We start from the raw sequence: 23,755 nt of genomic DNA, 5'->3' as shown, positions 1-23,755 counted from the left end.
GAGGACCTCGACCCTTGTAGCTCCGCAGATCAATCATCACAACTCACAACTACAGCCAATGGAGCTTACCCATCGACGGCTTGATCGCTTCTGGATTCGATTTGAGTTCGGAGTCTTTGCCGTCTTCTGGCTTGAATGTTGCGAGTCAAGGGGTAAAAGTGAGGCGCATTCTCCAGAAAGTTTCATTCTCATTTATCCTGTCAATCCGATCGAGGATTAGGCCTTTCCGAATGTGTTGAAATTGTCATCAGATGGTACTGTAACGTTGTGATGGTGATAAACTGCGACCTTCATACGATGGTGCGCTGAAAATGTCAGCGAATCGGAGGTTTGATCCACGTGATTGTGCTCACATGACATCCGTGCTCGACGCATTCTCCAATATGTACATACATGGATACCTATCGCAGGTTATCGTAGAGTTCCCAAATTGTTCTATGGTTCTTCTAGCTTCAAACCTTCGTATCTCTTGATAAAATTCACGTTTATTTCTTTACAGGTCCAAGTTTCTAACATTTAAGCTCTAGAGACTGAAACTTGGCTAATAGCCATGGTAACAAGAGCTTTGCAGAGCTTTGGATACAGGAGATGAGACATGGAAGAGATCTAGATCTATGTGAATTTGATAGGTTTGAATTCAAATCGAACAAGCAATCACAATTACATTGAAGACATTGAAAACACTTCCATGAGCCTGTAGACCTCTATCCATTGGCTACCCCTGATGCGGCCGCTAGCGGCAAGTGCTTGTCCCAAAATAGTATCTAGGTCTTCGTGTCCATTTCGATCTCAGGCAGACCGCAAAATCCATCGTCCACGTAAACAAAGATGTCTCTTCACATTCCACACCGAGAGAAGCTTAATGGCGCACACGCTGCGACCAAGGCCGTGATTCTGGTAGGCCTGAGCTGCATACTGATGCGAGGGAACACGGGTTGTTGACACGGGCAAACAGGTCGGAGGTCCTTCAAGAGGCACAAGATTCAGGCCATTGTCGCTGGATCTGCCCAAGGTATGGCTCAACATTGTTTGTATCTACTACTAATGCACCAGAAACTAACATTTATCACAGCCTCTCTTCGATGTCGCCGGCCATCCCATTGTCTGGCACTGTCTCACCGCCATAGCGAAGGTACCCCACATCCAAGAAGTTTACATGATCGGATACTACGACGAATCTGTTTTCCGCGACTTTATCAAAGATGCCTCCAAGGAATTTCCCCAGCTTAAAATCCTATACCTCCGGGAATACCAGGCGTTGGGAACAGCTGGAGGACTCTACCACTTCCGCGATGCAATTCTTAAAGGACGGCCTGAGCGTTTCTTCGTTCTCAACGCTGATGTCTGCTGTTCGTTCCCCTTGAACGACATGCTCAAGCTTTTCGAAGAGCGCGATGCGGAAGCCGTTATTCTTGGTACGCGGGTCAGCGAGGATGCTGCTACCAACTTTGGGTGTATCGTCTCGGATTCGCACACACGTCGTGTACTTCATTATGTCGAGAAACCCGAATCGCACATCTCGAACCTCATCAATTGCGGCGTATACCTTTTCTCCACCGACTGCATCTTCCCCGCCATCCGCTCCGCTATCAAAAAGCGCACCGAACGCCCCCGCCTCGTCTCGTACCCCTCCTCCGAAAACCTCGAATCCTCATTCTTCCAGGACGATGAAGAAACGGACAAGGGAAATGAGGTGTTGAGATTGGAACAGGATATCTTGAGTGAATTGGCAGATAGCAAGCAGTTCTTTGTCTATGAGACTAAGGATTTCTGGAGACAAATTAAGACAGCTGGCAGTGCCGTTCCGGCTAATGCGCTGTATTTGCAGAAGGCGTGGCAATCCGGCTCCACCGAGTTGGCCAAGCCTTCTGCGAATATCCTTCCTCCTGTTTTCATCCATCCTACAGCCCAAGTTGATCCTACTGCCAAGCTAGGCCCCAATGTCTCGATTGGCCCAAGAGCCGTCATTGGTGCTGGAGCTCGGGTCAAGGAGTCGATTGTCCTCGAGGACTCGGAGATCAAGCATGACGCCTGTGTTCTATACTCAATTATTGGATGGAACAGCAGAGTCGGAGCCTGGGCTCGTGTTGAGGGGACCCCAACTCCACTGAACAGTCATACGACGAGTATTGTCAAGAACGGGGTCAAGGTCCAAAGCATCACGATTCTTGGGAAGGAGTGTGGCGTTGGTGATGAGGTTCGCGTGCAGAACTGTGTGTGTTTGCCATTCAAGGAGTTGAAGAGGGTATGCTAAGTTCCTTTCCCCTTCGCTGATCCGTGGCTTTTGCTGACGTCCATGGCAGGATGTCGCGAATGAAGTAATAATGTGAATACCCTCAAGTGTTCATACCAGGCAGAAGGGCGGAGGAATTTTACTATTGGCGTTGTTGCTCAGCTTTGACTGCACTTGTCTCGGATCGTATGCTTACTCTTGGGCGAGAAGACTTGAAAGTGCTTCAGATAGGTATGCAAGGCCCCAGCTTAATTATCATTGCTCTTCTTCATTTCGACTCTCTCGCCTTGCCCTCTGCCTCTCAAGGTCCTCCAATCCCTCAAGTGATTTAGATTAGACCTTCAATCCCCGGAGCCTTGATACATACCTACAACACACCGCTACATGTATGCACGCAGAATATCCAGGAGAGGAGGCTCCGACGTGTCAAAACACACAGACCACGTCGGTGCCCTATCGGCACCTTGTCGGTACGTCGGTAATGGATTGGGCACTACCATCGCTCGTAGTAGTAATCGACGCTCCGTCCCTCCGGCCCCTCCTAAATAAACTCTCTATCTATTTCCTAGCCTCCTCGGACCACAGGGCTGCGAATATGTCAACATGCGGATGCTTAGCCAATCACCGGAACCAGAATATTCTAGACGATGAGTAATCACACCGAATGGCGACTGAGTTTATTCACGCGTGGCGACGCCGCCGACGGTGAATAAGGTAATTAGTCCCAAGCTATTTACATCCTATAGTGCTGGTCCTGAAGACACGTCGTGCGTATTAAGTATGCGACGGTTGCAAAAAGTTTGAGCCCTTCTGGAAGTATATCGCCTGATGATTGGTCACGAGCGCGAATTCAGAATGTCATTGGCTCGCTTGCATGGGTAAGGGGAGAGTTCTATCGGCGATAAGATAAAATACCCTTGAAAAAAAGCCCCTAGAGGCCTAAAGAAGGCTTTGCCCCTGGACCTGGACAGAATAACAGATGACATCGGCGTCTGGGATCCACAGATTACAAATGCAGTTACATCACTTTGAGCTTTGAAATCACGACGGATTGAAGAAGTTTAAAACCAGTCTCGTCCCCCTCTCCCTGCAAGCTCCAGATTTGACTTTCTCCAAGCAACTCTTAGTACCTTCAATTCGCAATTCGAAGTTTATACCACAAACCGCAAACATGTCGGCCAACCCTCTTGCCAACAAGGCTGCCCCAGGCGTATGGGAACCCCTCCATCATCTCCCAGTTGCTCTGAATTAACACGCTGGATGTAGATCCCCTACTTCACGCCTGAGCAGACCATCCCCAGCGGAACTGCGTTGGACCCCCAGCCCGACAACAAGCCCATCCCCAAGCTGTACACCCCATTGAAGCTGAGGGGCTTGACCATGCAAAACAGAATCATGCTCAGCCCTCTCTGCCAGTACTCTGCTGAGAACGGACACCAGACCGCATGGCACATGGCCCATCTCGGAGGTATCATCTCCAGAGGTCCTGGATTGGCCATCGTTGAGGCTACTGTTTGTTCACCCCCTCTCATAGGCCCCACCAAGGTGCTAATAGGATCTAGGCCGTTGTCCCTGAGGGACGTATCACACCCGAGGACTGCGGTCTCTGGCAAGACAGCCAAATCGAGGCCATGAAGAAGATCGTTGACTTCGCCCACTCTCAAAACCAGAAGATCGGTATCCAACTTGCCCACGCTGGTCGCAAGGCCTCCACCGTTGCCCCCTGGATCTCCATGGGCGCAGTCGCTACTGAGGACATCAACGGCTGGCCCGACAACATCAAGGCCCCCAGCGCCATCCCATACAGCCACCGCCTCGGCAACCCCAAGGAGATGACCCTCCAGGACATCGAGGACCTCAAGACCGCTTGGGCTGCTGCCACCAAGCGCGCGCTCGCCGCTGGCTTCGACACCATCGAGATCCACAACGCCCACGGCTACCTCTTGCACAGCTTCGTCTCCCCCGCCTCCAACCACCGCACTGACCAGTATGGTGGCTCCTTTGAGAACCGCATTCGTCTCAGTCTTGAGATCGTTGACATTACCCGCTCCATCATCCCCAAGGACATGCCTCTGCTCTTCCGTATCTCCGCCAGCGACTGGCTCGACACCAACCCTGAGTACAAGGGCGAGAGCTGGACGATCAACGACACCATTAAGCTTGCCAAGATCCTTGAGCAGCGTGGCGTTGACCTGATCGATGTCTCCTCTGCCGGTCTCAGCCCAATGCAGAAGATCACCACCGGCCCTGGTTACCAGGTCCCCTTCGCCAAGGCTATCAAGAAGGCCCTTGGCCCCAACAGCACCCTGAAGGTCGGAGCTGTCGGCTCTATCCTTACTGGTAAGCAGGCACAAGCCATTGTCAGCGGTAAGGGCGAGGAGGCCAGGGGTGAGGAGGAAGTCGACGTTGCAGTTGTTGGCCGTATGTTCCAGAAGAACCCTGCCTTGGTCTGGACCTGGGCTGAGGAGCTGGGCGTCTCCATCAACGTCGCCAACCAGATCCGCTGGGGCTTTGGAGGCAGACCAGGAGCTCACTTCGAGAACCCCAAGGAGAAATAAATGAAATATTGATAGATGAGAAATGAAGGGACGGGATATGACTAGATGGGAAATTAAATAAATAGCGGAATTAAAAGTTCAGCCATTGCACAACTACTGTACCTCCTGTGATACTCTGGTGAGGGAACAAGCCATCATGGTACCTAATGCTTCTGGTAATCAAGGGGAGATCCTTCAGCCTCGTCACTAGGATGGATCATAGACGTATTGAAGCAAGACTCCTCGATACCCAAGGTCTCCGAGACTGTGCGCCAGTTTCAGGACCAGATTGAGACTTCCCCTCGTCAAGCCAAAAATCAATCACACAAGTTAATCACTCGTCCAGTCCAATCTCACCTCGTATCCTGATAATCGGCATCTCCAGCACGTGGCATGCGTTGCTCGTCCATAAGCAAACCAGCCTCGCATTTGTAATGTCGAGCACATTTGTAATATTCGCAACTAGAAGAGGTGTTTTAGATTCCTTTTCGCCACTCTAAGATCATATTGGAGAGACGGCTCCGGAGCGGAATAGCAAGGCTCCATTAGCTCCCGTTCAGAACTTTTCGACTTGCGTTAGTAGCAGGCGGCTGACTACGAAAAGGGTGGAGATGCGCCGGGGCTGAGGAAGAGGCTGATGGATACCCGAGGTCGGTTGGCTTGGAGCCCATCTCGGGCTTCGGTTGCGGCGGCTTTTTCGATCAGAGTCATATGCGATGAGGCATGGATGTTTGGATATTTGGATGGTTGGCGTAATGCTGGATTCGGGGTCTGCGGCTGTTGATTTGTGACAATTGAGATGAGAGGACGTTCAGCGAAGACAGGGAGGAGATGGGGCGTGGTCGTCATAAGCGCTTAATACGGCGGTCCACTGACGACAATGGCGCGTTCGCTTAATCGTTAGTTCTTCCGCCGGGGGCCCCTTGACCCTTTCACCCGCTCAACTCGATAAGCCGTGGGGGCCCAGGTCGATACTCGCAGGATGCTCAACAGACAACTTGTGATTCGGTTGATACAGGAGATTACTCTGTATGGTTGGGATCTTCAGCTTCTTGAAAGGAGCTGCCCTTCGAGCAATAGATATCCCTGTGATATTGGATCGTCTCCCGAGTCTCCCAGACTCCCTCATGCTCAAGTCCCACGCAGTAGCAATAGCATGGTGTTTGTTCAAGAGGAGAATAGAGAATCGAGTGATTGAAACAAGAGCCATAGTAGTTTAGATGCTTGTTACCTATGTTCAGGGCAATGCATGAGATCCGGGACCAGGAGGCCATATATTGACCGGCCAAGCAGGCAAGACGGTACGCACGTGGTTGCCAGTGCACTCACGTGGTGCGGGGATCATCTGATCAAAAGGGACCCGGCAAGAGAAAGCCTGCTGCAGTGCTGCTCCCCCCGATTTGCAATTTCTCCACTGCGCAGAGGTCGACTGCAGGTCATTCCATCCATCACTCAGAACGCAGAATCCTGCTCAAGTTGGGGATGCGAGGCTGCGGCACCAGCCACAACTGTTGGCTCTTGTCAAGCCACACCTTCTCGCAAAGCAAGCGATCTCATTGGCGGGGAATGATCCGTGCGTCATGGTAAGGCTGATGAAGGACTCCAACGGGCCAACCAACAAGTTGCAAAGTTCATAGCCTGGCTACATCTGACAGGTTGGTTGACCTTTCACTGCGGCTGTCTCCAAAATCTTCAGCTGCGGCAGGGTTGCTCTCCAATTGGGATTCTTTCCTCGCTTTTTCCATTCTGATCCTGCTCTTCCCCGTGGCGGACATGGCGATTCCAACGGTGCTATTCTGCAGCCCCTACTAGAACCAACAAATGGGACCCAGCGGCCACATTATAACTGCTCCCTCCGCCGCAACCCCTATATGGAAAAACAAATTCATGCCACCCACATTCTGTCCAGATTCTGCCCGCGTTGTAGGCAGAAAAGTAATTCTCCTCTCAACCAGTGACTCGCAAAAGGACCTATACCAACATTTCATGGGACCGGGGACCTTGTGACCTCACAAGTCTGTAGGCGGCGGGAACTAAAGGACCATGCAGCGGAATGCCGACCTTCTGTGTAGAGCGGGTAGGGCTGTTACGACGATACTACAAAAGCTGGTTTGTCCTCCTTTCGAGATAGCAGGTTCAACAGCGATATCAAGCTCTGCTTCTCGAGACCCGTGACAAGCAGCAGCCGTCAGACAGCATCTATATACCCCGTTAAACCCTCTCTCAACCTCCGCGTGTCTCTCGGAAACCAGATAGGTAGCCTTCAAGACGACCTTTGCACATATCATCACCTTTACCATCGATCACTTGCTACATTCGCTCTCAACCGCCTCCTTCAGCATCCTAGATCACTCGTTACCATTTCATCGCTGCTCGTCCTGCTTTGACAAGATGTCCCAAAGCTCCGACTTCGACCACAGTACCGAGGAATGGGAGGCACAAAGGGAGCTCTTCACCCACTATTACGTGATAGAGGACAAGCCCCTCTGGGAAGTGAAGAGCATCATGGAAAATACCTACGGGTTCCGAGCCACGTGCGGCCCCATCACTGCCTCCTCTCTGCATAATCTAACAATTGACAATCAGCGAACGGCAATACAAACGACGCATCGCCCTCTGGAACCTAGACAAGAACATCAGAGACTCCGAGATGAAAGCCATGCTCCGCCTACAGGTACAGCGCAAGAACGAGCAGGGCAAGCAGAGTATATTCTATATCCACGGCCGTCCGGTGGAGAACAAGAAGCTAGAGCGATACGTGCGTCGCAAGGGCTTGAGCGAGGCTGATATCATGGCGTGGAATGCCCGTGCGTCCCGCTCTCCCCTCCTATACCAGACCTTTTACTTATTTTGTTTCTCATCTAGCCGTTCCCCCCTACATTACATGTCAGACTCCCCCGCCCGGGACGGCAGGGGCACAGACAGCAGGATCTCAGGGAGCAGGATCTCAGATGGGAGAGAGTAGTCAGAGTGGAGCCGCGGGTCAATACAACACTTCTTTCTCTTCTTACCCTTCCTCCACCTCCACCTACCGCTACCCTTCCCAGTACTACCCCTCCTTCTAGACATTTTTGGACCTTGGTGATGAAGCTGCTCTGCGGACGCGGAATTTTATTTTAAATTCACAAGAGTAGGAATCGAGGGTTTCTTTCCATCTCTTCTTGTTTGAATATATACCTGTTCAACACAGTAGAACTTTTTAACTCGATGTATGCTTTTGTTTCTTTCTCTTCTTCCATTTTCGTGATATTTTAATGCTTGCTGTTTGTTGTTATATGTGGCGATGAATCGTTGAGTAGTTTTGCTTTTCAGCAGGTCAGCTATAGCATGAACATAGCTAGCTACTCGCACTCTCGCACTTCTACTTCGCATGTGTTTTGTTCTCATGGTTATGTACGGCTCCGTTCCATATATTTCGTATACGTGTTCTTTCTAAGATAAAAGACACAAAAGCTCTAATCGCGACGCTGAGAGGTGATGGATTAGTTAGATCTACATCACCGTGACCTGACTTGCGGGAGAAAGCTCTCCTGGTTTCTCTACTCGTTCGAAAGATGTTATCTGTCTATTATTCGTCCCTGTCTCTCTGTGAATTGTTTATTGATTTGAATCAAACCTTGTATGTTGTTGCAAGGTAATGATATGCAGATATCATGATGCATATCTATCTATACTAGGCGAGTAGAGTACCTTACCTTACACAACGGGGATTATAGGAACTAATAGCATAATGTAAAGGTGCAAGTCCTGGATTATCACCAATTATCGTAGGACAAGAAGCTGCCGAACATCCTCTGATATAGACTTATACCTCATATTGCTGCCTAAGCTAGTGCTGTTCTTCTAAGGCTGTCATGTTGATTGAGTAGTTTGGGGATCGCTGTGCTTCGGCGCCTTCGCGTTTCTGGTAAATTTCCAGCAATTTGCCATTGTACATGCCACAATATGTGGCTCTAAAGAAGAACACAGGATAGAGAGTACTGTAAATTAGAGCAAAGTATCCTGGAGTCTTTCATTCTTCCAGTTCCTTTTCATCTTCAGCCAATCCTTCATCCCATAGCGTCCATTTCTCCCAGCGGGATAGTAATTCCAACGTCTCAGTCTCCTCAATTGAAGATGCTCATTGACGAGCTCTTCTGCACTCTCCGTTAAGTTACCCATTCTGAATAAAATTTCGTCCTCATTCGCTTACCCCCTTTTCTCTTTCGACCTACTTGCGCCAGTAAATTGTAATGAAGTTTACTACGCAACAACACGCCCATAAGAAGGCATATTCTCCCAATTTCTCTATTTACATTCACATGCACGTCCAAGGGACCAAAACCGTGCTGCAAAATCCAAGCCTAAATCAAACTCCTCCAATTCTATCCATCAATCTAAACCCCCTCCCCTTTCTTTAGCGATCATGCAGAAATAGGGGGGAGGTGGTCCGTCCGATCTATTTTAAGATTTCTGCATTTTACGTTACTAGCGCTTACTTCTACGTCACATAGGTACCAAGTCAAATAGGTACTTCCCCATCATTTATCCCGTTCCCGAACTACATCACTAACTAACTATAACCATGGTCCATGAGCATACCAAGACTCCAAATTCCAGCTTTTCCTCCACTTCCCCCTGGAGCTCTGTCTCAAGACCTGGCGCTTCGCCTGCCTCATCCCGCAACTCAGCACTGACGGCCATCCCATAGCGAGCCATCCGCACGCCATCCTCACACGGCACGGGACGCACATCAGCGACGTGCAACGGGTAAGTAAGTGCACACCTCCCGCGGCACTCAGCGTATGTAGGGAGTCATGGGGCGAGGCTCTGCAGGTATTTAGGTCGCGGTTTGAGCTGCTGGTGAGTTGGGGCCAGGATGTGATTTATATAAACCCCGTGTCTGGATACGATGTATGAGAATTTCTCGTACCCTCTCCCCTGACCGAGCCCCCCTATACGCATGAGTTTATAATTCTAGAGCTTTGACTTTGTTTCGATTAATGTCTCCCTTAAGTCTTGAGAGGTATCAGTGTGTGATATTAACATATTGTAAATTACTTACTAGTCCCTTAAACCTCCCTTCCTTCGCAAAAGTACAGTTCTCAACTAGATAAGGATAATGTCTATAGCACAACCCAGTAATCCTTTCCGCTTCTGTTTGACAGCCAAGACTCTCATGCCGAGTAATTCGCATGGCCTGTTTCAGCGAGGAGTCACGAGAATGCAGAACCAATGTGTAAAAAGTAAGAATCGTCTATATTCTTGCACGAAGAGCTACCAAAACTACTAAACCCTATCACCATGGTCGCAAGACCATATGTTTCCCCGTCCCAATAAACGTTTCCGTCTGCGATAAAGCCACTCTGTCCCTCGTAGCCTTCTCTACCTTCCGTTCCCAAGCCGGAGAGAGTTTCGCCTTGTAGTGCAGCCACAGCTGTGGCATGAATTGGACGTCCTGCTGGCAATAGCGCACAATGGCTGGTAGGAGAGGTCGTTGGTTAAAACACTTCGTACGTTCTACCGCGCTCAGGGGCAAATAATCTCAACCCCGCTTCTTTCACTAGTTTGACGTCGCGCATTTCTTGACGGGATGGAGCTGTAGGTCATTAAGGATGTAGTGGTTCAATCCCATGAGGACGTTTCCGGGAGAAGTGCCGCGTTGCTAGTTCCATGAGTTGAAGATCGTGGAGTCCGGCGAGATGGATGGACGCTGAAATGGCTAATGAGGGCGTCTGAGTCGTGATGTCGAAGAAGACTTTAGGGATGCTGCTAGATTCGAGGATATCTCTCGACGTTTGGCCACTAGCCCCGGCAGTAGAGAAGGCTTGGTCCTCAAGCGTATGTATATCGAGAAGAAAGGTCTCTCTCTTCGGGAGAGCACAAGTAACTGAAGGATAGATATAGAGCTGTGTCGTAAAAGATTGACTCCTTCAATATCGATATACAACGATGGCGGATTGTTAGGTAGGTTGAAAAGGCCGTCAACAAAGACTCGGATGGCGTCAACTGTGTCGACGAGATCAGCCATAATACCGTATCCTTCGCCGAAAATTAGTAGTTCTACGGCTACTGGATCACTAGGGAGACAGTTAGGAAAAGGAAAGGCATGACTCCGTGAGATACTAGCCTCAACTGAGCAAATTGAGGTATAACAGTTCCTGTAGCGGATAGGGCAGAGAAATATAGAAGGCTCGCGAGACCGTGGTTGAGATAGGGAGATGAACGCCAAAGACTTGAAAAAGTGGCTTGTCGATGCTGAGCAACGATATTTTAGAAGAGGGGAAAATAACTGACCTTATAATAATTTCAGTCATTTGTTTGGGGACCCATGGGTTGGGTCCCATTCATTCCAACAAGCCCCATGGGGTGGGTACCCAGTCATTTCGTGGGGACCTATGGGTTTCTGCGCAGTCTAACCTTATCTACACAAATGTGCACCGCCATTAAAAGAGAGTGATAGCAACAAACAATCTCTGAGTTCCGGTCCAAATGGCCATGCATTTCAGTACAAGAGAGGACTCCCGCATGCTGACATGCTTTAGAATGAAGCAGCCGAGTCCATTGGGGCCAGCCCGAGACCTATCCAGTCTCACATTTCCAATGCAGCAAAGGTAACCAATAACAGTCAATGACCAGGGTCTACAGCAACCACTCGGTGTAGACCCCTACTCCAAGCCACCACCTATTGGGGAACGCCAGCACAGCAGTAAACAACAAGGTCATTGATACAAGGCTGAAGGAGCTCAATAATACTGCAAATCATAGATCTTCCCCTTACACCCTTAGGGTGCTTTATTGCTCATGGAATCGGACATACTCCCTAGCACCCGAGAGGAGAATACTTGAGAGGGTACTCACCTGAACGCGGGACTTTTGCGTTTCGACATCGATAAAGACAGGCTGGGGCGGCGCTGGGCAGTGTTGATTTATGTAGATTGCGAACTGAAACTCGGATTGCGAAAGCGTAAAGGAAGAGGGTATCTAGAAGCCACAAAACACCATCAGAATATCAACCTTCGGTGACTGGCCCTAAATGAGAATTCTTGAGATCGCCTGGCTATTCATCTGAGTGTATTCTCACTTGTTCTTTTCACTCTGATGTATTCAGATCAGCCCACTCTTCTCATCCAACCAGTCCCGAACATCGTATTCCTTGCCCTCTCCCTCATACGCTTCCAGCCCGCTATGCTGTCCCTCTTTCCAGACCCGCATCACTGCCTTGCCGTTCTTGCCCACTGCCGCCCGGAACATACCGCCGCAGTTATAATCGTAGACAATATTGCTGGTCGCTCGTTTCACCTTCTCGCCATCCTCGTCTGTGACTACCGTTAGTTCGATACCAATGATGCCTCCTTCCCCCTCTCCCGTCTTGCGCCAACGGTCCCCGGCGCTCTTCACGAGCTCGCCACCCGGGCCGGTGATCTCGGTCAGCGCAGCTTGGAGCGGGGCGGGACGGTAGCGGGCGATGGCAGAAGCGGTGCGGACGGCGGCCAAACGGAGGAAGGAGTCGCCATTCCCGGTGCCGGACATGCCTGTTGAGCGGAAGACGCGGTCGCCGCCCTTGCGGAGAGGCTCTCCGGCCAGCAGAGGAGTGTACGTGGTGAGACTCGGGAAGCAATCGGCTATGAGACCCTTCAGGGTGTCACTCAAGATTAGTTGTGGTCCAGGTGCTCGAGAGAGAGCTTCGGCGTGAGAAGATGTCTCTTCCCACTCCTCTGCCCAGAAGCCCGCTCCCAACGTCGGTGTATCCCCGATCCTCCCTGTCAATTTGTTCGTCATGCCCCCTGTACTCGTGCCTGCGGCTATCACGCCCTCTGCGTCCAGCGCAACGGCACCACATGTCCCCTGAGGGAAAAAGTGCTCCTGATCCCACGTCGCGACTCCCTCGCCCCGCCCCTCCTTTTCCAGACCCTTCACATGTTCATCCCACCGCGCCTGAACGAAGAAGTAGCTCGGGTCCACAATCTCCAGCCCCCACTCCTTCGCAAGCCTCTCCGCGCTGACACGATGCAATTGCGAATGTCCTTGTGCACCCGTCCCTGCGAAGGCCATGGGTCCTCGATGCTCGCCGTTGCCGCCTTCTAGGTCGTGCTCGCCGCGCAGGAGCATCTCGCGCGCGAGCTTGATGGGGTTCTTGACGTGCTGGAGACCCATGACGCCCACGCCTCGCTTCTTCTTACCTTTGGATACCATGACGGAGGCTTCGAGCTCGTTGATGCCATCACGGGTGAAGACGGCGCCGTGGCCGGAGTTGAAGAGCGGGTTGTCCTCGAGGAGCGTGATGGCATATGTTACGGCGTCTAAGGCGGAAGTTGGAGAGTCGGAGGAGGGTTGGGTGAGGAATTGGTGGGCGGAGCAGAGAATGCGGAGGAGGGAGTCATGGTACTGTTTGTATTTTGCGGGGGGGAGATTGGAGGGGAGGATGTTGCCTGCACCACCGTGGACGATGAGACGAGGGATTATAGGGGAAGTTAATTGTGATTTATACTCCATAATTGTTAATAAGTAAGGATTGGATTGAAGAAGCGCGCTGGACGAAGGATTGGGGTTCTCAAATGATGGGTTCTGTTCTGTTGTACGTCGGCGCTTCGACTCGCGCGGAGTGATCCGAGTAGGGCCGGAGCTTATCGCTATCTTATCAGTAGAGCCTCATATCCAAGAGATCATCAGGCATCAATCCCATGGTGATTAGTATCTGTTTATCAGCGAAGGAAGCATTGTGAACGAATATTTGCATCAGCGCCTCCTCTCCTTGAGAACGTTAATCTAGTTTCTTCAGATACAGGTCTGTCCCGTCACATCGCACATTGGATCCTCCTGGCATCAGGGAACCAGGGGTCCTTGTCTGCTGTCAGAAAGCACCTGCCACCTGGTACTCTCGAATAATCACCTTCCGAAAATGGATTCCTTCTCTGTGAAAGGATATCCGAGGACAGAAGCCCAATACCGATTCCAATCCGAACCCTGAGAGAAGTGTCCCAGCGCCGCTCGGTATGTTAACGTTATCGCAGCCCGAATTCTACTATCACAGATGCCCAGCTGAACTAAGATGACGAAGGTAAAGCTTGAGTGGGTGTACTTGAACACCCCGCCTAATAGCTCCTGATTATAGCATGGCGCCGGTCTATATATAAATGTATTGAAGACGCTATGGCTGTATGCCGGTCTCGTAATTACTGCCTATATGGAGGATCGTACAGTGGTAGCAAAGACTTTAATCTGGCAGGTCTCTCTGCAAGAGGGATAGGAAGGTCTCTCGTTCCAGTTGCTGATCCTCTGTCTGCAGGGCCTCCCAGTATCGTGTCCCAAGAATGTGGCTGATGGAACGGCAACAGAGAGCGAACGAGGCAGCGTATGCAATTGGCAGAAAAAGAATGACGTATCATGATCTCAGGATGAAGTTTGCTAAGGATAGATGATTCTGCTCGCTCGATGCCCACAGCCTCCTCCGCGTCTGAAGAGCCACGATTAAGTCTTGGGAAGAGCGTAGCGAGCAGTACAAAAAAGCACATTGCAGCTGTGGCGTAGAGCCAACTATCCCCTGCAAGAGTCTTAAAGAACAAAACTTTTAAGAGTTTGAGGATTTGAGGAACGATATGAGGAGCGTAGTGATTGAAGTCGGGGAAAGAGTTGGTGAAAGAAACCCGAGAAATAGGGCATAATAAAGGTGAGCAAAGGAATATCACTCGGCTTTTAACGAGTGATGTCAGAAATCGGTTTTGAGCCTCGTGAACTACAGTACCATAAGATCATAAGATGTAAGCTATGGTAAGATAATATGCTACTTACCCTTCCTTACCCAGCTACTTTTCGGACCGTGGCAGAAGCCGAGCGGGAGGGTGTTCCGGGCCGAGGGGACGGTTAGGCCCCGTCGCCAAGCACCGGGCCATCCCCGCCATCGAAACATCATCCTGGACGCCACCAGGGCTGCTTGGCCTGTACGGAGCAGTAGCTAATGTTCGGTTTGCTCTCGCTGTATTTGTAGACAACTGCCGTTCATTGTGCAATCGTATTTTCGTGCCGGTTAGGGCAATGTTTCCTATCCTTAATGCTTCCACACTCTTTCAAGTGCGCATTAAACGAGTCGACATTAAATCTCCGTCTGAAATACATAGGTTTATTGCGGTGGGCATTGTAGGACCCCTCGCACCCAACGCAAAAGGAGCCTAGCTCTATATCTTGCGTGGTTCGGTTTAGCCATGGCATGTGAACGATGGCCATAAAACGCAATGGATTATCAGATTCCCTGTCGAAAGGACCTTCAATCCGAGGGCGACGTGTAGTTGATGACCCAGATAGACCTGCAGACCGTTGTGCTAGCCTCACCTCGTACCGTAGCATTTTTTGACCGGCGATGTCCCACGCGTGATCTTCCATGGCAGCGACGGACCCGTGTAGTGCAATACCCGCACGACGAGCAGACTCAGGGTCTACCAAAGTAAGTCGCTCGCGACATTTCTTCGGGTTGTTTGCATATTTGCCCGGTATGCTCCTCATTCGTGGTAAAGTGTTGAGAATTGAACGGTCAAGTCCGAATTTCTGAGTCGCATGGATAAATCGTAGTGGTAGATACGCTTCTGCTTGGGTAAAACAGAGGAAGCAGACACGTTTGCAAGTCAGAATGTAGAGGTAGGCGCCAAAATCACCACATCGCTCGCATTGGGCAGTGCAAAGTGTCGCATAAAGGTCCTCGCAAGTGATCCACCGGCCTGTTTCGATGCTCAGAATGCCACGAAGCGCGTCCCGTGCATGTGAATTAATGGCTTTGAATTGGGGCAGAGATGCTACGAGTTGCAAGGCCCGTTGATTGACGCGTCGAAAATCCGTAAGCGTGAGCAAATCGAGTTGGGGGAGGATGTTATGAAGAATCTCAAGTGGAAGCGTATCGAGGGAGCCGAGACCGACTTTGGGTGATGATGTGCATACATAGCAGTTGGGCTGAGTCGGCAGGTTTTCATCGAGAGAGTAGTCCTTAATCGGCACGGACTTATATGTGAAGTCGCGGAATTGTGCTGTGATCCGTTGCCGTTCTTCCATCTTTATGGAGCAGTTCCTAAGACAAGGTATGGTAGGGGAAGGTGTCGAAGATTGATTGACCTTCGATATTGATTGACCTTGACCGCCGACTTATTAGCGGGATCGTGGAGGAGGCGCGTTAATTGCGGACAACAAGCCTGAACACTTCTAGAAGACCCCGATCCTCAATTGACCAGCTTCTGATGTAGTGGGCGGGCCTGCTGACAGTGTTGTAGAAAGGACCACGGAAGCCGCGCAAGAAGACAGCATACAAGAAGAAGTGGACAAGTCGAAGACGCGCCAGCCATTTCCGGGTTTTGTCAAGGTGCCTGAACACGTGACAACCATACCACACAGACGAAGTCGTCTGGACGACGTCCGCGCTGGAGGAGATCATGGCAAATCGGAGGATCTAGCCCAACATGACTGGCAATATCCTTCATTCCATACCAAGCGTTTGGGATTATCTTGCTTACTGTCCTGCTCCTGTGCATTTCCACGCATACTGTATGTACGTGGCTCTGGCTCGGATCTACTCGGCGAGCTTCCTCCATCCCCTGCCAAAGCTGCCCCACCAGCAAGGATGACCGCGGGCAAAACGAGGATCCTGAACGATCATGAACGCGACCCCTCGCTCTTACTGGCGCGAGAATGGTGGAGGTTCAGCTGGACAAGCTTTTACCAAGACCTTCGACGCCGCTGCCGGCTTGTACCAAGACTTTGAAGCTTTCGGCTGCACCAAGCCATTGGATTCTGGGAGCGATGATCGCATGTGCAGTGTTGCCGTGTACAACATCTCCTCCACCGCTCCAGCGCTGATGGCACTGGCCATGTGAAGTTCGGGGTCGTGAAGATATCACACGAGGCGGTCCAGAGCGGAGCAGCCGTCGCATCTGAACCCTAGGTTCGCGGACCCTTCTTGACCCCCCGCTGACTTCTCATTTGAGGACCGTGTTGGATCTCCATCGACCGATCTGCAGCCTTCCCTTGCCCCTCCAATCCCGTCTCATGGCCTCCCCTCCAGCAACGACGAGTTATGTCGACTAGATCCGCGTTGATTCGCAAGTTTGCAGCACGACGCGGGAGGGAAGGGAGCCAGGTTCCAAGTCCCAACCGTCCAAACCAACCTGCAGGAGCAGAGGGGCAGAAAAGCTCAAGGTCAACTCCTCAAGCTCAAGCAAAGCTGCAGCTTGATTCATCCCACTACTGTCTGATATTTACAGCCCAAGCGAGGCTAAGCCGCGTATTAATATAAAGACCTGTTTCCCCCTCTTCAGCCCTCCATCTGCACATCATCCTCTTGAACGAAACCAAAAAATCCTACTACACTACCGTAAGTCCTCTGCTTTTTCAACTGCCCTTATTTACCACGATATTCTCCTCGACGATCAGCCAGCAGCCTCTACGCCTCATCGAGCTGCCCCACCATCAACCACCTGCCCCTCCAAACCCTTCCACATACATACTGACCCCTCTCTCGCAGTCAAATCAACCAACAAATCATCCAACATGGGTCTCGAGGATACACTTGAAGAGTTCGCCAACGATGTCACCGGACAGGGAGGCAGTGACGGCGACAACAACGCCAACAACGCCGATGGCAGCAACGACAAGACTGTGGACACCTTTGTCGACTCCGGTAAGAACAGAACTCCATACTGCCCTCTCCTCGCTGCTCTCTACAAAACCTACCCCCCTCCCAAATGCCACACGCATAATACTAACCTGACATCGACAGCAATTGACCAATTCGCCTCCAAGGAGGGTGTCCCCGCCGGCATGGACCCCGAGATCAACAACCTCGTCAACGAGGAGATCAACAAATTCTAAGCGCGCCTAGCCAGCCTCCTCCTATCCGGCACAGACCATAATGCTGGGGATCGGTGGGGTCGTGAATGGGGTATTGGATACGCTTATCGGTGGATACATTCATTTTTTGCACTGGTGGGTTGCTTGCGAAGCGCGGTTATGCGAGACGTTAGCTATGTCACTTTGGAATGAGAGTCCTTCAAAACAACCTGTTGTTCGTCCATGATCTGTGATTTCGTTCTCTGTGCGTTATCTCTTGCCTTGGATCTGTGGTGTCGTGTGAGCGCATGCTGTATTCTTCAGCGATCCCTCGCTTCCCTTCATCCTGATGATCGTCGTCGTACTGTCGCTCGGACGCAAAAAAGCTAGGTATAAAGGTATAGTGTATCAAGCTAAATATGGCAGCCGAAGACGCGATGGTCGTTTCTATTCTTTCTTCGTAAGATCTTCTTGCGTAACCCACGGAGGGGTAATTCAGATACCAGGGCCTCACAAAAAGATCAAGCGAGGAGAGGCTCAGTTGGGCTGAAATATTAATATATATGTCTGCAAGATAGGTAGAGATATATGGCTATGGAGTTTAAAACGCCTCTAGATCTAGGCTTTGTTGATAGCTAGCTGTGATTTGAAGAAATGAAGAGGGATGGGGAAAGGAAACAAAGAGGTTGTTGGGCTCTCGGCCAAGTCTTCATGGCCTAAACTGTTGCTAACCAGTAGCTCTACTGTGATGTGGCATCATGTGGGAGGGAGGTGTATTAAACGACCGTCCTAGAACGCAGCTGAGTAAGACGAGCACGCGTGATCTAGAGCGGACGGAACTCACCACCTAGGCTCTGCCTTCTCGACGCCCGGTGTGGAAACCTCGTTACGGTCCGCGAACGGGTCGTTTTCATCGTCCTCCTCGTCGTCTGATGGTAGCGTCGGGGCGGGGCGCGGGGGCGGCACGGGGCGTTGCTCGGGCTCAGGGTTGGTGGGCCCGATGTGTAGGCCGGCGAGTTGCTGGGCGGTGTCTTTATCTTTGCTCTTGTTGGACTCTTTGCTCTGGTCGGAGGACACTAAGGGTGCTGTTAGGGATTGAAGTGTGAGGGGTGCAGGGGTGCAGGGGTGTTACTGCGGTAGAGGTGGGCCTGGTGAGCCATCTCGTCGTCCGAGTCGCTGTCGGCATCGATGGAGCGGTCGAGCTGCTCGAAGGTCATCAGCGCGGTGACCAGTTCGTCGTTGGCGTGGAGGAGGGCGCCGAGCCATTGCTCGGAATCGACGTGGTGGATCTATAGGCGCCTAGTCAGCATTGTGGCGGAAGGAGAAATAGCCACGTACGTATCGCAATATCTTCCTGCGGAGAAGCTTGCAGATTTCGAAGTGTTTGACGGCAGCTTGGTTCTCAGAGATCTGCTCATGCTCACGGTTGATGTGGCGGAGGGCGTTCAGGAGGTTGGTTGACGCTACGGAGGCTTCGGCAATGCAGTTCTTCATAGTTTCTTTCTCTGCTTCGAGGTTAAATGCTTTAGGCTTCTTGCCCTTCTTGGCCTTCTCCTTCTTTGGTTTCTTGCTTGAAGTGGGGGAGAGTGGACTAAAGAAAGAGTTTGGCGTGGAACTGCCACTTGATTGGACTGGGGTTGAAGTCACAAATGGTTGTTTAGTGACGGTAGGTGACGGAGGTTCCTCCTCGTTATCTTCTTCGGCTTCAAATGGATTCTGTTCGGTCTCACGAAGCACTTTTGATCTGTCCTGGGTAACCACTTGTTTACGCCTGGGTAGTTGCTAAAGAAAGTTGTTAGAATTCTCGGTCCACGGGTCCAGTGAGCAGCTTACCTTGTAGAGACCAGCAATTTGCTCGAGGCCTCGCGTATTCTTGTACTCGACTGCCCAAGTCCTGAAAAGCTCCTTGCACTTTTCCTTGACTAATGGATCAGAGAGGTTGGAAGTGCCGCAAACACGTAAACGCTCCAGCAACATCTCATCCGCAAAGGTACGTTGAAATCGAGGGCCAGCATTGTGAATGAGACCATCCAATATCGTAAGAGCACGAATCTGACGGTGTATGTTGCCATACTTGAGCTTCTTTCGAATTGCCCGAGCAGCTTCTGTAGGTCCAGTGCTTTGAAGCTTGATAGCCTCGACCAGATCTGGAATTCCACTCAAGTCATCTTCCTCAAATTCTTCACTCGTCAGGCGCTCGACAGCAACCGTGACGGCTGAGTATGGTTTCTCCTGCTGGAAGAGCGTTATCATCAGTACCTTGGCTTTCTTAAAACTTCTAATCCAATCCCTGTTGACCCTAATCATAGCAGGATCTTGGATTTTTAGGTGATGCTAATCCAATCCATTGGGCTGGAAGCAACACTCGCGCCTCTACACAATCCAAGGGCATACCTAAAAGGTTTCATATAGACTGGCAAATGGTGATCGGATTTCCTACAAAGAGAATGTCCAACATAAGTCTCTATTAGGAGCGTACTGACCTGTAAAAACATACTGAGGGTTTGTTATGTACCTCTACTTAAACGGAAGGAAGTAAGGCAGGTAGATGAGTACTTGAACTTAGGATTTCGTCCGAGGCTCGCGATAAGCCCTGTGATAGAGCACTGAAGTCCGCTTTGTCAGAGACTTGTCGAGGATGACTTCGCATTCCCTAGCGGAACGACAGATATATCAAAGGCCAGGGCAAGATGTTGTGCAATGTGAAACGCGTTGTCGTGCTTGTCCCGCCGCGCAGGCAGAAGCGGGGTAGAAGACGACACTCCAACGTATCTTGGACTCTCAAGTCAATCGTGGATCTTGCGCACAATTGAAGATATATTGTTGGCACTCCAAAGGTTCGAGCGACGGTGACAGCAACGAATTCAAAGTTGGTTGAGTCCTGAAAGTACGAAGCATGGGGCATGAAGCATGTGACGGAGGTAGTTCCCACGTCCTGCAGCCGATTAGGCTTAGCGCGGGGCTACCACCCTGCGGTGTGAAACGGGTGGGATGGGAAGCGGCTAAGCCCGATTGGAAGCGAGCCTCCCGAGCGCCGCATCTTTCTCATCCATCACTCTTGTCCCTTCAATCATCTCGCCATTCCTCCCATCGTCAATTGATCAATTCTGAGTGTCGATGCGGACTATATGACCTCTTATCCGGCCACAGCGATTTAAAGAGTGGCGGGATGCACTATGGACTAGAAATGCGATCAATATGGCTTGTCGTGGCTGGAATCGAGAAGCAGCACTCAGTACAGACAGTTTGAACCCGGAAACGTTGAAGTCGTATCTTGTATTCTCTACATTCAATTGCACTACTAACTAGATGTGTTTCAGGCAAATAACACAGCGTGGAACAATATCTTTTACCCCTATTAACAATAACCAAACGCGAATTCAAAATACAACCCCCCGAAACATTACTCCAGGAACCAACAGCAACTCTATATCCGATCTTCGAGAGGCACACATGCCAGGTCCTCCCATATTAATATCAACCCATCAAGAAGCTGCTCAGAAGGACAGGTCTGCATCTTTTACAGCTGCATCGACACATGAAGACCAGGGGGCAATACCATGTTTCAGTCATGGAGCGGCATTCGAAGAACGGGCATTGAAGAGGAGGAAGATTGCAGATCCCCAGAGATCACAATCAATGAAGGCCATGAAAGGAGCATTGGAGAGCACTGTTTCGCAAATGTGGGAGCATGGAGATGAGAAGCACAACTACCACCAGTCACCGGGCCACCAATTGACAACCCCTCCAGACTCTACAAAACGGAATAAGAGGAGACCGGGGCTCTCTACACCCAAGGTCAAAACCAAGAATCAGCCATTCCAGAACCCCGGTATTACGAAACCTTTGGGACCTGCTGTAAAAGAATCTATTCGTCAGGCTTCAACTCAACCTGTCAACCAGTATCAAGGATTTACAACTACGGAGCATCGGATAAGCCTAGCAAAAACAACATTAGAAAAACTTGCAGGTTTCAGGTACAAGCCGTCGTGCAACGATTGTCAAAATACAGTGCCGCCAACATCTGTGGAAAACGCCAGTGTTCAAGAAGTTCATCTACCGCCTAATCAGACATTACAACATGGTTCACTCTGTCCTTCCTCGGCCCATGAATCTCCACCTAGTAGCGACAGCTTATTTAATCAAGCTATCTGGAGCACCGGATCGGGCAGTGATTTTTTAATCGCCAACACAGTCCAGCCGATCACAGCTCACCCTACGACCTATGAATTTGGGACAATCCTCGGCCACGATGCAGTTGTGCTTCAAAGTAAAAATGAAGCTGAAATGGACATCACCAATGCTATCGAGACGCACTCAGACTTAGCATGGCACAAATTGTCGGTTTTAGCACAGGTCACCGAAGAAAGTTTTTCCGGTGTTACTGAGCCATTACAAAATGAGCGAAATGAGGAGTCCACGACAAATGATGCAATCCAGATGAATAATTTACTCGAGGAAGTTAATGCTAAGGTGGGTAAGACTAATCTAGAATCATATCATCTCAATGGTTTTCCTACCGGTATACGAGAGACCGGTTTAGGTCAGGTAACCCACGGCGCAGGTGGCCCTGCAGGAAAAAGCAATAATGACCCAGCACATTCTATGTTGATAGGAGCGGCACAGCTCTTCGGGAGGCCGTCACGTAGAAAGCGAAGCATTACTTGTGGGTTAGATCCTGGGGTAGTGGATGCCATTGTCACTTCAGAATCGCCCAAATTTCTTCCTCAGGCGGTTAACTGCCAATTATTTGACACGCAAAGCCGCCATGACAATTCTGGGCTTGAAACATCTAACCTAGACGACAACCAGGTAGTTACTACTGTTTTGTCAAGAAAGTCTTATGCTAGTGACGATTTTGACGAAGGTTTGGCTGATGACGATCTCCTTGCAATTGCTTCAGAAGCTGCTATATCACCTACACCGACGCACGTTGATAAAAAGCTTAACGGTGGTCTAGCTCAGATTCTACACATTCCCTCGGCAACAGATCGGGCTAATACTCAATCCATATCGAATGACTCTGCAGATCAAAGCGCCAACTCTGCCATCCCATCATCAAACATTATTGCATCGGAGCCTGATGAGTATTTCATGGATGAAAATGATGAGGAGGAACTACTCAAGCTCGCGGAGCCTATCATGAACCCAATCGAGAGATTCGTACCTTCCGCAAGTGTGCTGGGTGCCATTCATATCAATAACGACTCGGATAGTGAGGAAGTATATGATAGTTCTCTTCAATTCTCACCCCCAAAGTCACGGGGCTCAGGAGAGTCATCAGGGCCGTCCAACCGCCACAATACTGACAATTTCAGTGCTCACTCGCTCGAAGGAAGACCGCATTTAGTGCCAGCGCCTGTAATAGAGGAAGAAGACTGGAGCTTCATTCGTCCCGTTGAGGCGAATCCTTTTCGCATCTCATCAAAGAAATTCATTACCCCAGCACTGCGTAGTGCATCTATGCATAGCAGGGAACAAACGACCATCACTCCATATTCCCCAAGCTCCGCATTTTCCATCATCAATGACATCCATGAATACGAACCAATCAAGCCCTTCGCTCGACCAGCATATCCAAAGCTCATGCGCGATCGGTGTCCCATTGTCGGCTTGTCCACACAATCATTTCTACGTGTATGCTTTCGCATTGGAGAGATGTACAGGGAAGGGGCAAGATGCGATGCTTTAGGCCTGAATGCAGTCATTGAGCTCTTTGCACGCATCAGTTTCTCATCTCGTGAACCGGGTACGACCAAGCAGCATTTCCAGTTCTTGGATCTCTGGCATGATCGTCCCCCTTACACGACTGGCCTTCTAGTGAACTATAAGATGACGAGTTTGCTTGAGAGTGAGAGTAAGGTATTCCTCGATAGTGAAGGTAGGAAGATGGCTCGATGTTTGGGAAGGCTCAAGAGAGACGCGAAGAGTAACATGGGGTGGTTGTTACACATCGTTCACATTAGGGAGACGGACTGGGAGGAAATTAGATGGACAAGAAGAATTGTAAGTGCTGGTGATTCGTCAAGGGCGAAAGCAAGTTCGGTTGTTCAAGTGGAAGAGGATTGATCTGAGGGAGGGATTACCATATTGACGTTTTTTCGATTTTGCTATCCGAATTTTGCTAGCCGGAGTGGCTCGACTGATATTTAGGACCAACTGACTGAGCTTTCACGTACATTTTATATTAGAGGTTTGC

General features: G+C 50.3%; 9 protein-coding genes across 9 annotated transcripts; 5 read left to right on the top strand and 4 right to left on the bottom strand.

The window, feature by feature from the left end:
* Positions 1-828: 828 nt before the first annotated feature.
* On the top strand, positions 829-2,254 carry M430DRAFT_102085 (hypothetical protein; the record flags this gene model as incomplete). Its single annotated transcript, XM_024860765.1, has 3 exons — positions 829-897; positions 956-1,012; positions 1,073-2,254. The coding sequence occupies 3 exons, from the start codon at positions 829-831 to the stop codon at positions 2,252-2,254; spliced, it is 1,308 nt and encodes a 435-aa protein (XP_024720849.1).
* A 1,150-nt stretch (positions 2,255-3,404) lies between these two features.
* M430DRAFT_27943 (hypothetical protein) lies at positions 3,405-4,791 on the top strand (the record flags this gene model as incomplete). The annotated part of the gene is made up of 3 exons (XM_024865747.1): positions 3,405-3,443; positions 3,500-3,745; positions 3,796-4,791. 3 exons carry the CDS (start codon positions 3,405-3,407, stop codon positions 4,789-4,791), a joined length of 1,281 nt encoding a protein of 426 aa, XP_024720848.1.
* A 2,178-nt stretch (positions 4,792-6,969) lies between these two features.
* Positions 6,970-7,835, top strand: M430DRAFT_276007 (hypothetical protein; the record flags this gene model as incomplete). Its single annotated transcript, XM_024865666.1, has 3 exons — positions 6,970-7,304; positions 7,357-7,577; positions 7,636-7,835. The coding sequence occupies exons 1-3, from the start codon at positions 7,162-7,164 to the stop codon at positions 7,833-7,835; spliced, it is 564 nt and encodes a 187-aa protein (XP_024720847.1). The 5' UTR covers positions 6,970-7,161.
* Positions 7,836-10,003: 2,168 nt separating this feature from the next.
* Positions 10,004-10,780, bottom strand: M430DRAFT_66516 (hypothetical protein; the record flags this gene model as incomplete). The annotated part of the gene is made up of 3 exons (XM_024869231.1): positions 10,004-10,269; positions 10,391-10,583; positions 10,634-10,780. 3 exons carry the CDS (start codon positions 10,778-10,780, stop codon positions 10,049-10,051), a joined length of 561 nt encoding a protein of 186 aa, XP_024720846.1. The 3' UTR covers positions 10,004-10,048.
* An 862-nt stretch (positions 10,781-11,642) lies between these two features.
* Positions 11,643-13,317, bottom strand: M430DRAFT_35013 (hypothetical protein). Its single transcript, XM_024866661.1, has one exon. It carries the CDS (start codon positions 13,243-13,245, stop codon positions 11,857-11,859), a length of 1,389 nt encoding a protein of 462 aa, XP_024720845.1. The 5' UTR covers positions 13,246-13,317; the 3' UTR covers positions 11,643-11,856.
* Positions 13,318-14,382: 1,065 nt separating this feature from the next.
* On the bottom strand, positions 14,383-16,047 carry M430DRAFT_240137 (hypothetical protein). Its single transcript, XM_024864997.1, has 2 exons — positions 14,542-16,047; positions 14,383-14,485 (listed from the first exon to the last, which is right to left on the bottom strand). The coding sequence occupies exon 1, from the start codon at positions 15,787-15,789 to the stop codon at positions 14,749-14,751; it is 1,041 nt and encodes a 346-aa protein (XP_024720844.1). The 5' UTR covers positions 15,790-16,047; the 3' UTR covers positions 14,383-14,485; positions 14,542-14,748.
* An 807-nt stretch (positions 16,048-16,854) lies between these two features.
* Positions 16,855-17,763, top strand: M430DRAFT_35011 (hypothetical protein). The gene is made up of 3 exons (XM_024866660.1): positions 16,855-17,101; positions 17,252-17,407; positions 17,507-17,763. Exons 2-3 carry the CDS (start codon positions 17,278-17,280, stop codon positions 17,596-17,598), a joined length of 222 nt encoding a protein of 73 aa, XP_024720843.1. The 5' UTR covers positions 16,855-17,101; positions 17,252-17,277; the 3' UTR covers positions 17,599-17,763.
* Positions 17,764-18,099: 336 nt separating this feature from the next.
* On the bottom strand, positions 18,100-20,433 carry M430DRAFT_35009 (hypothetical protein). Its single transcript, XM_024866659.1, has 6 exons — positions 20,040-20,433; positions 19,390-19,791; positions 18,895-19,338; positions 18,689-18,845; positions 18,401-18,632; positions 18,100-18,345 (listed from the first exon to the last, which is right to left on the bottom strand). Exons 1-6 carry the CDS (start codon positions 20,049-20,051, stop codon positions 18,333-18,335), a joined length of 1,260 nt encoding a protein of 419 aa, XP_024720842.1. The 5' UTR covers positions 20,052-20,433; the 3' UTR covers positions 18,100-18,332.
* A 321-nt stretch (positions 20,434-20,754) lies between these two features.
* Positions 20,755-23,732, top strand: M430DRAFT_42160 (hypothetical protein; the record flags this gene model as incomplete). Its single annotated transcript, XM_024867530.1, has 2 exons — positions 20,755-20,825; positions 20,877-23,732. The coding sequence occupies 2 exons, from the start codon at positions 20,755-20,757 to the stop codon at positions 23,623-23,625; spliced, it is 2,820 nt and encodes a 939-aa protein (XP_024720841.1). The 3' UTR covers positions 23,626-23,732.
* Between the last annotated feature and the right edge of the window lie 23 nt (positions 23,733-23,755).

The sequence above is a fragment of the Amorphotheca resinae genome (genome assembly GCF_003019875.1).
Source record: "Amorphotheca resinae ATCC 22711 unplaced genomic scaffold M430scaffold_6, whole genome shotgun sequence".
Taxonomy (NCBI): Eukaryota; Fungi; Ascomycota; class Leotiomycetes; order Helotiales; family Amorphothecaceae; genus Amorphotheca; species Amorphotheca resinae.
This window is presented reverse-complemented; position numbering and strand designations above follow the sequence as displayed.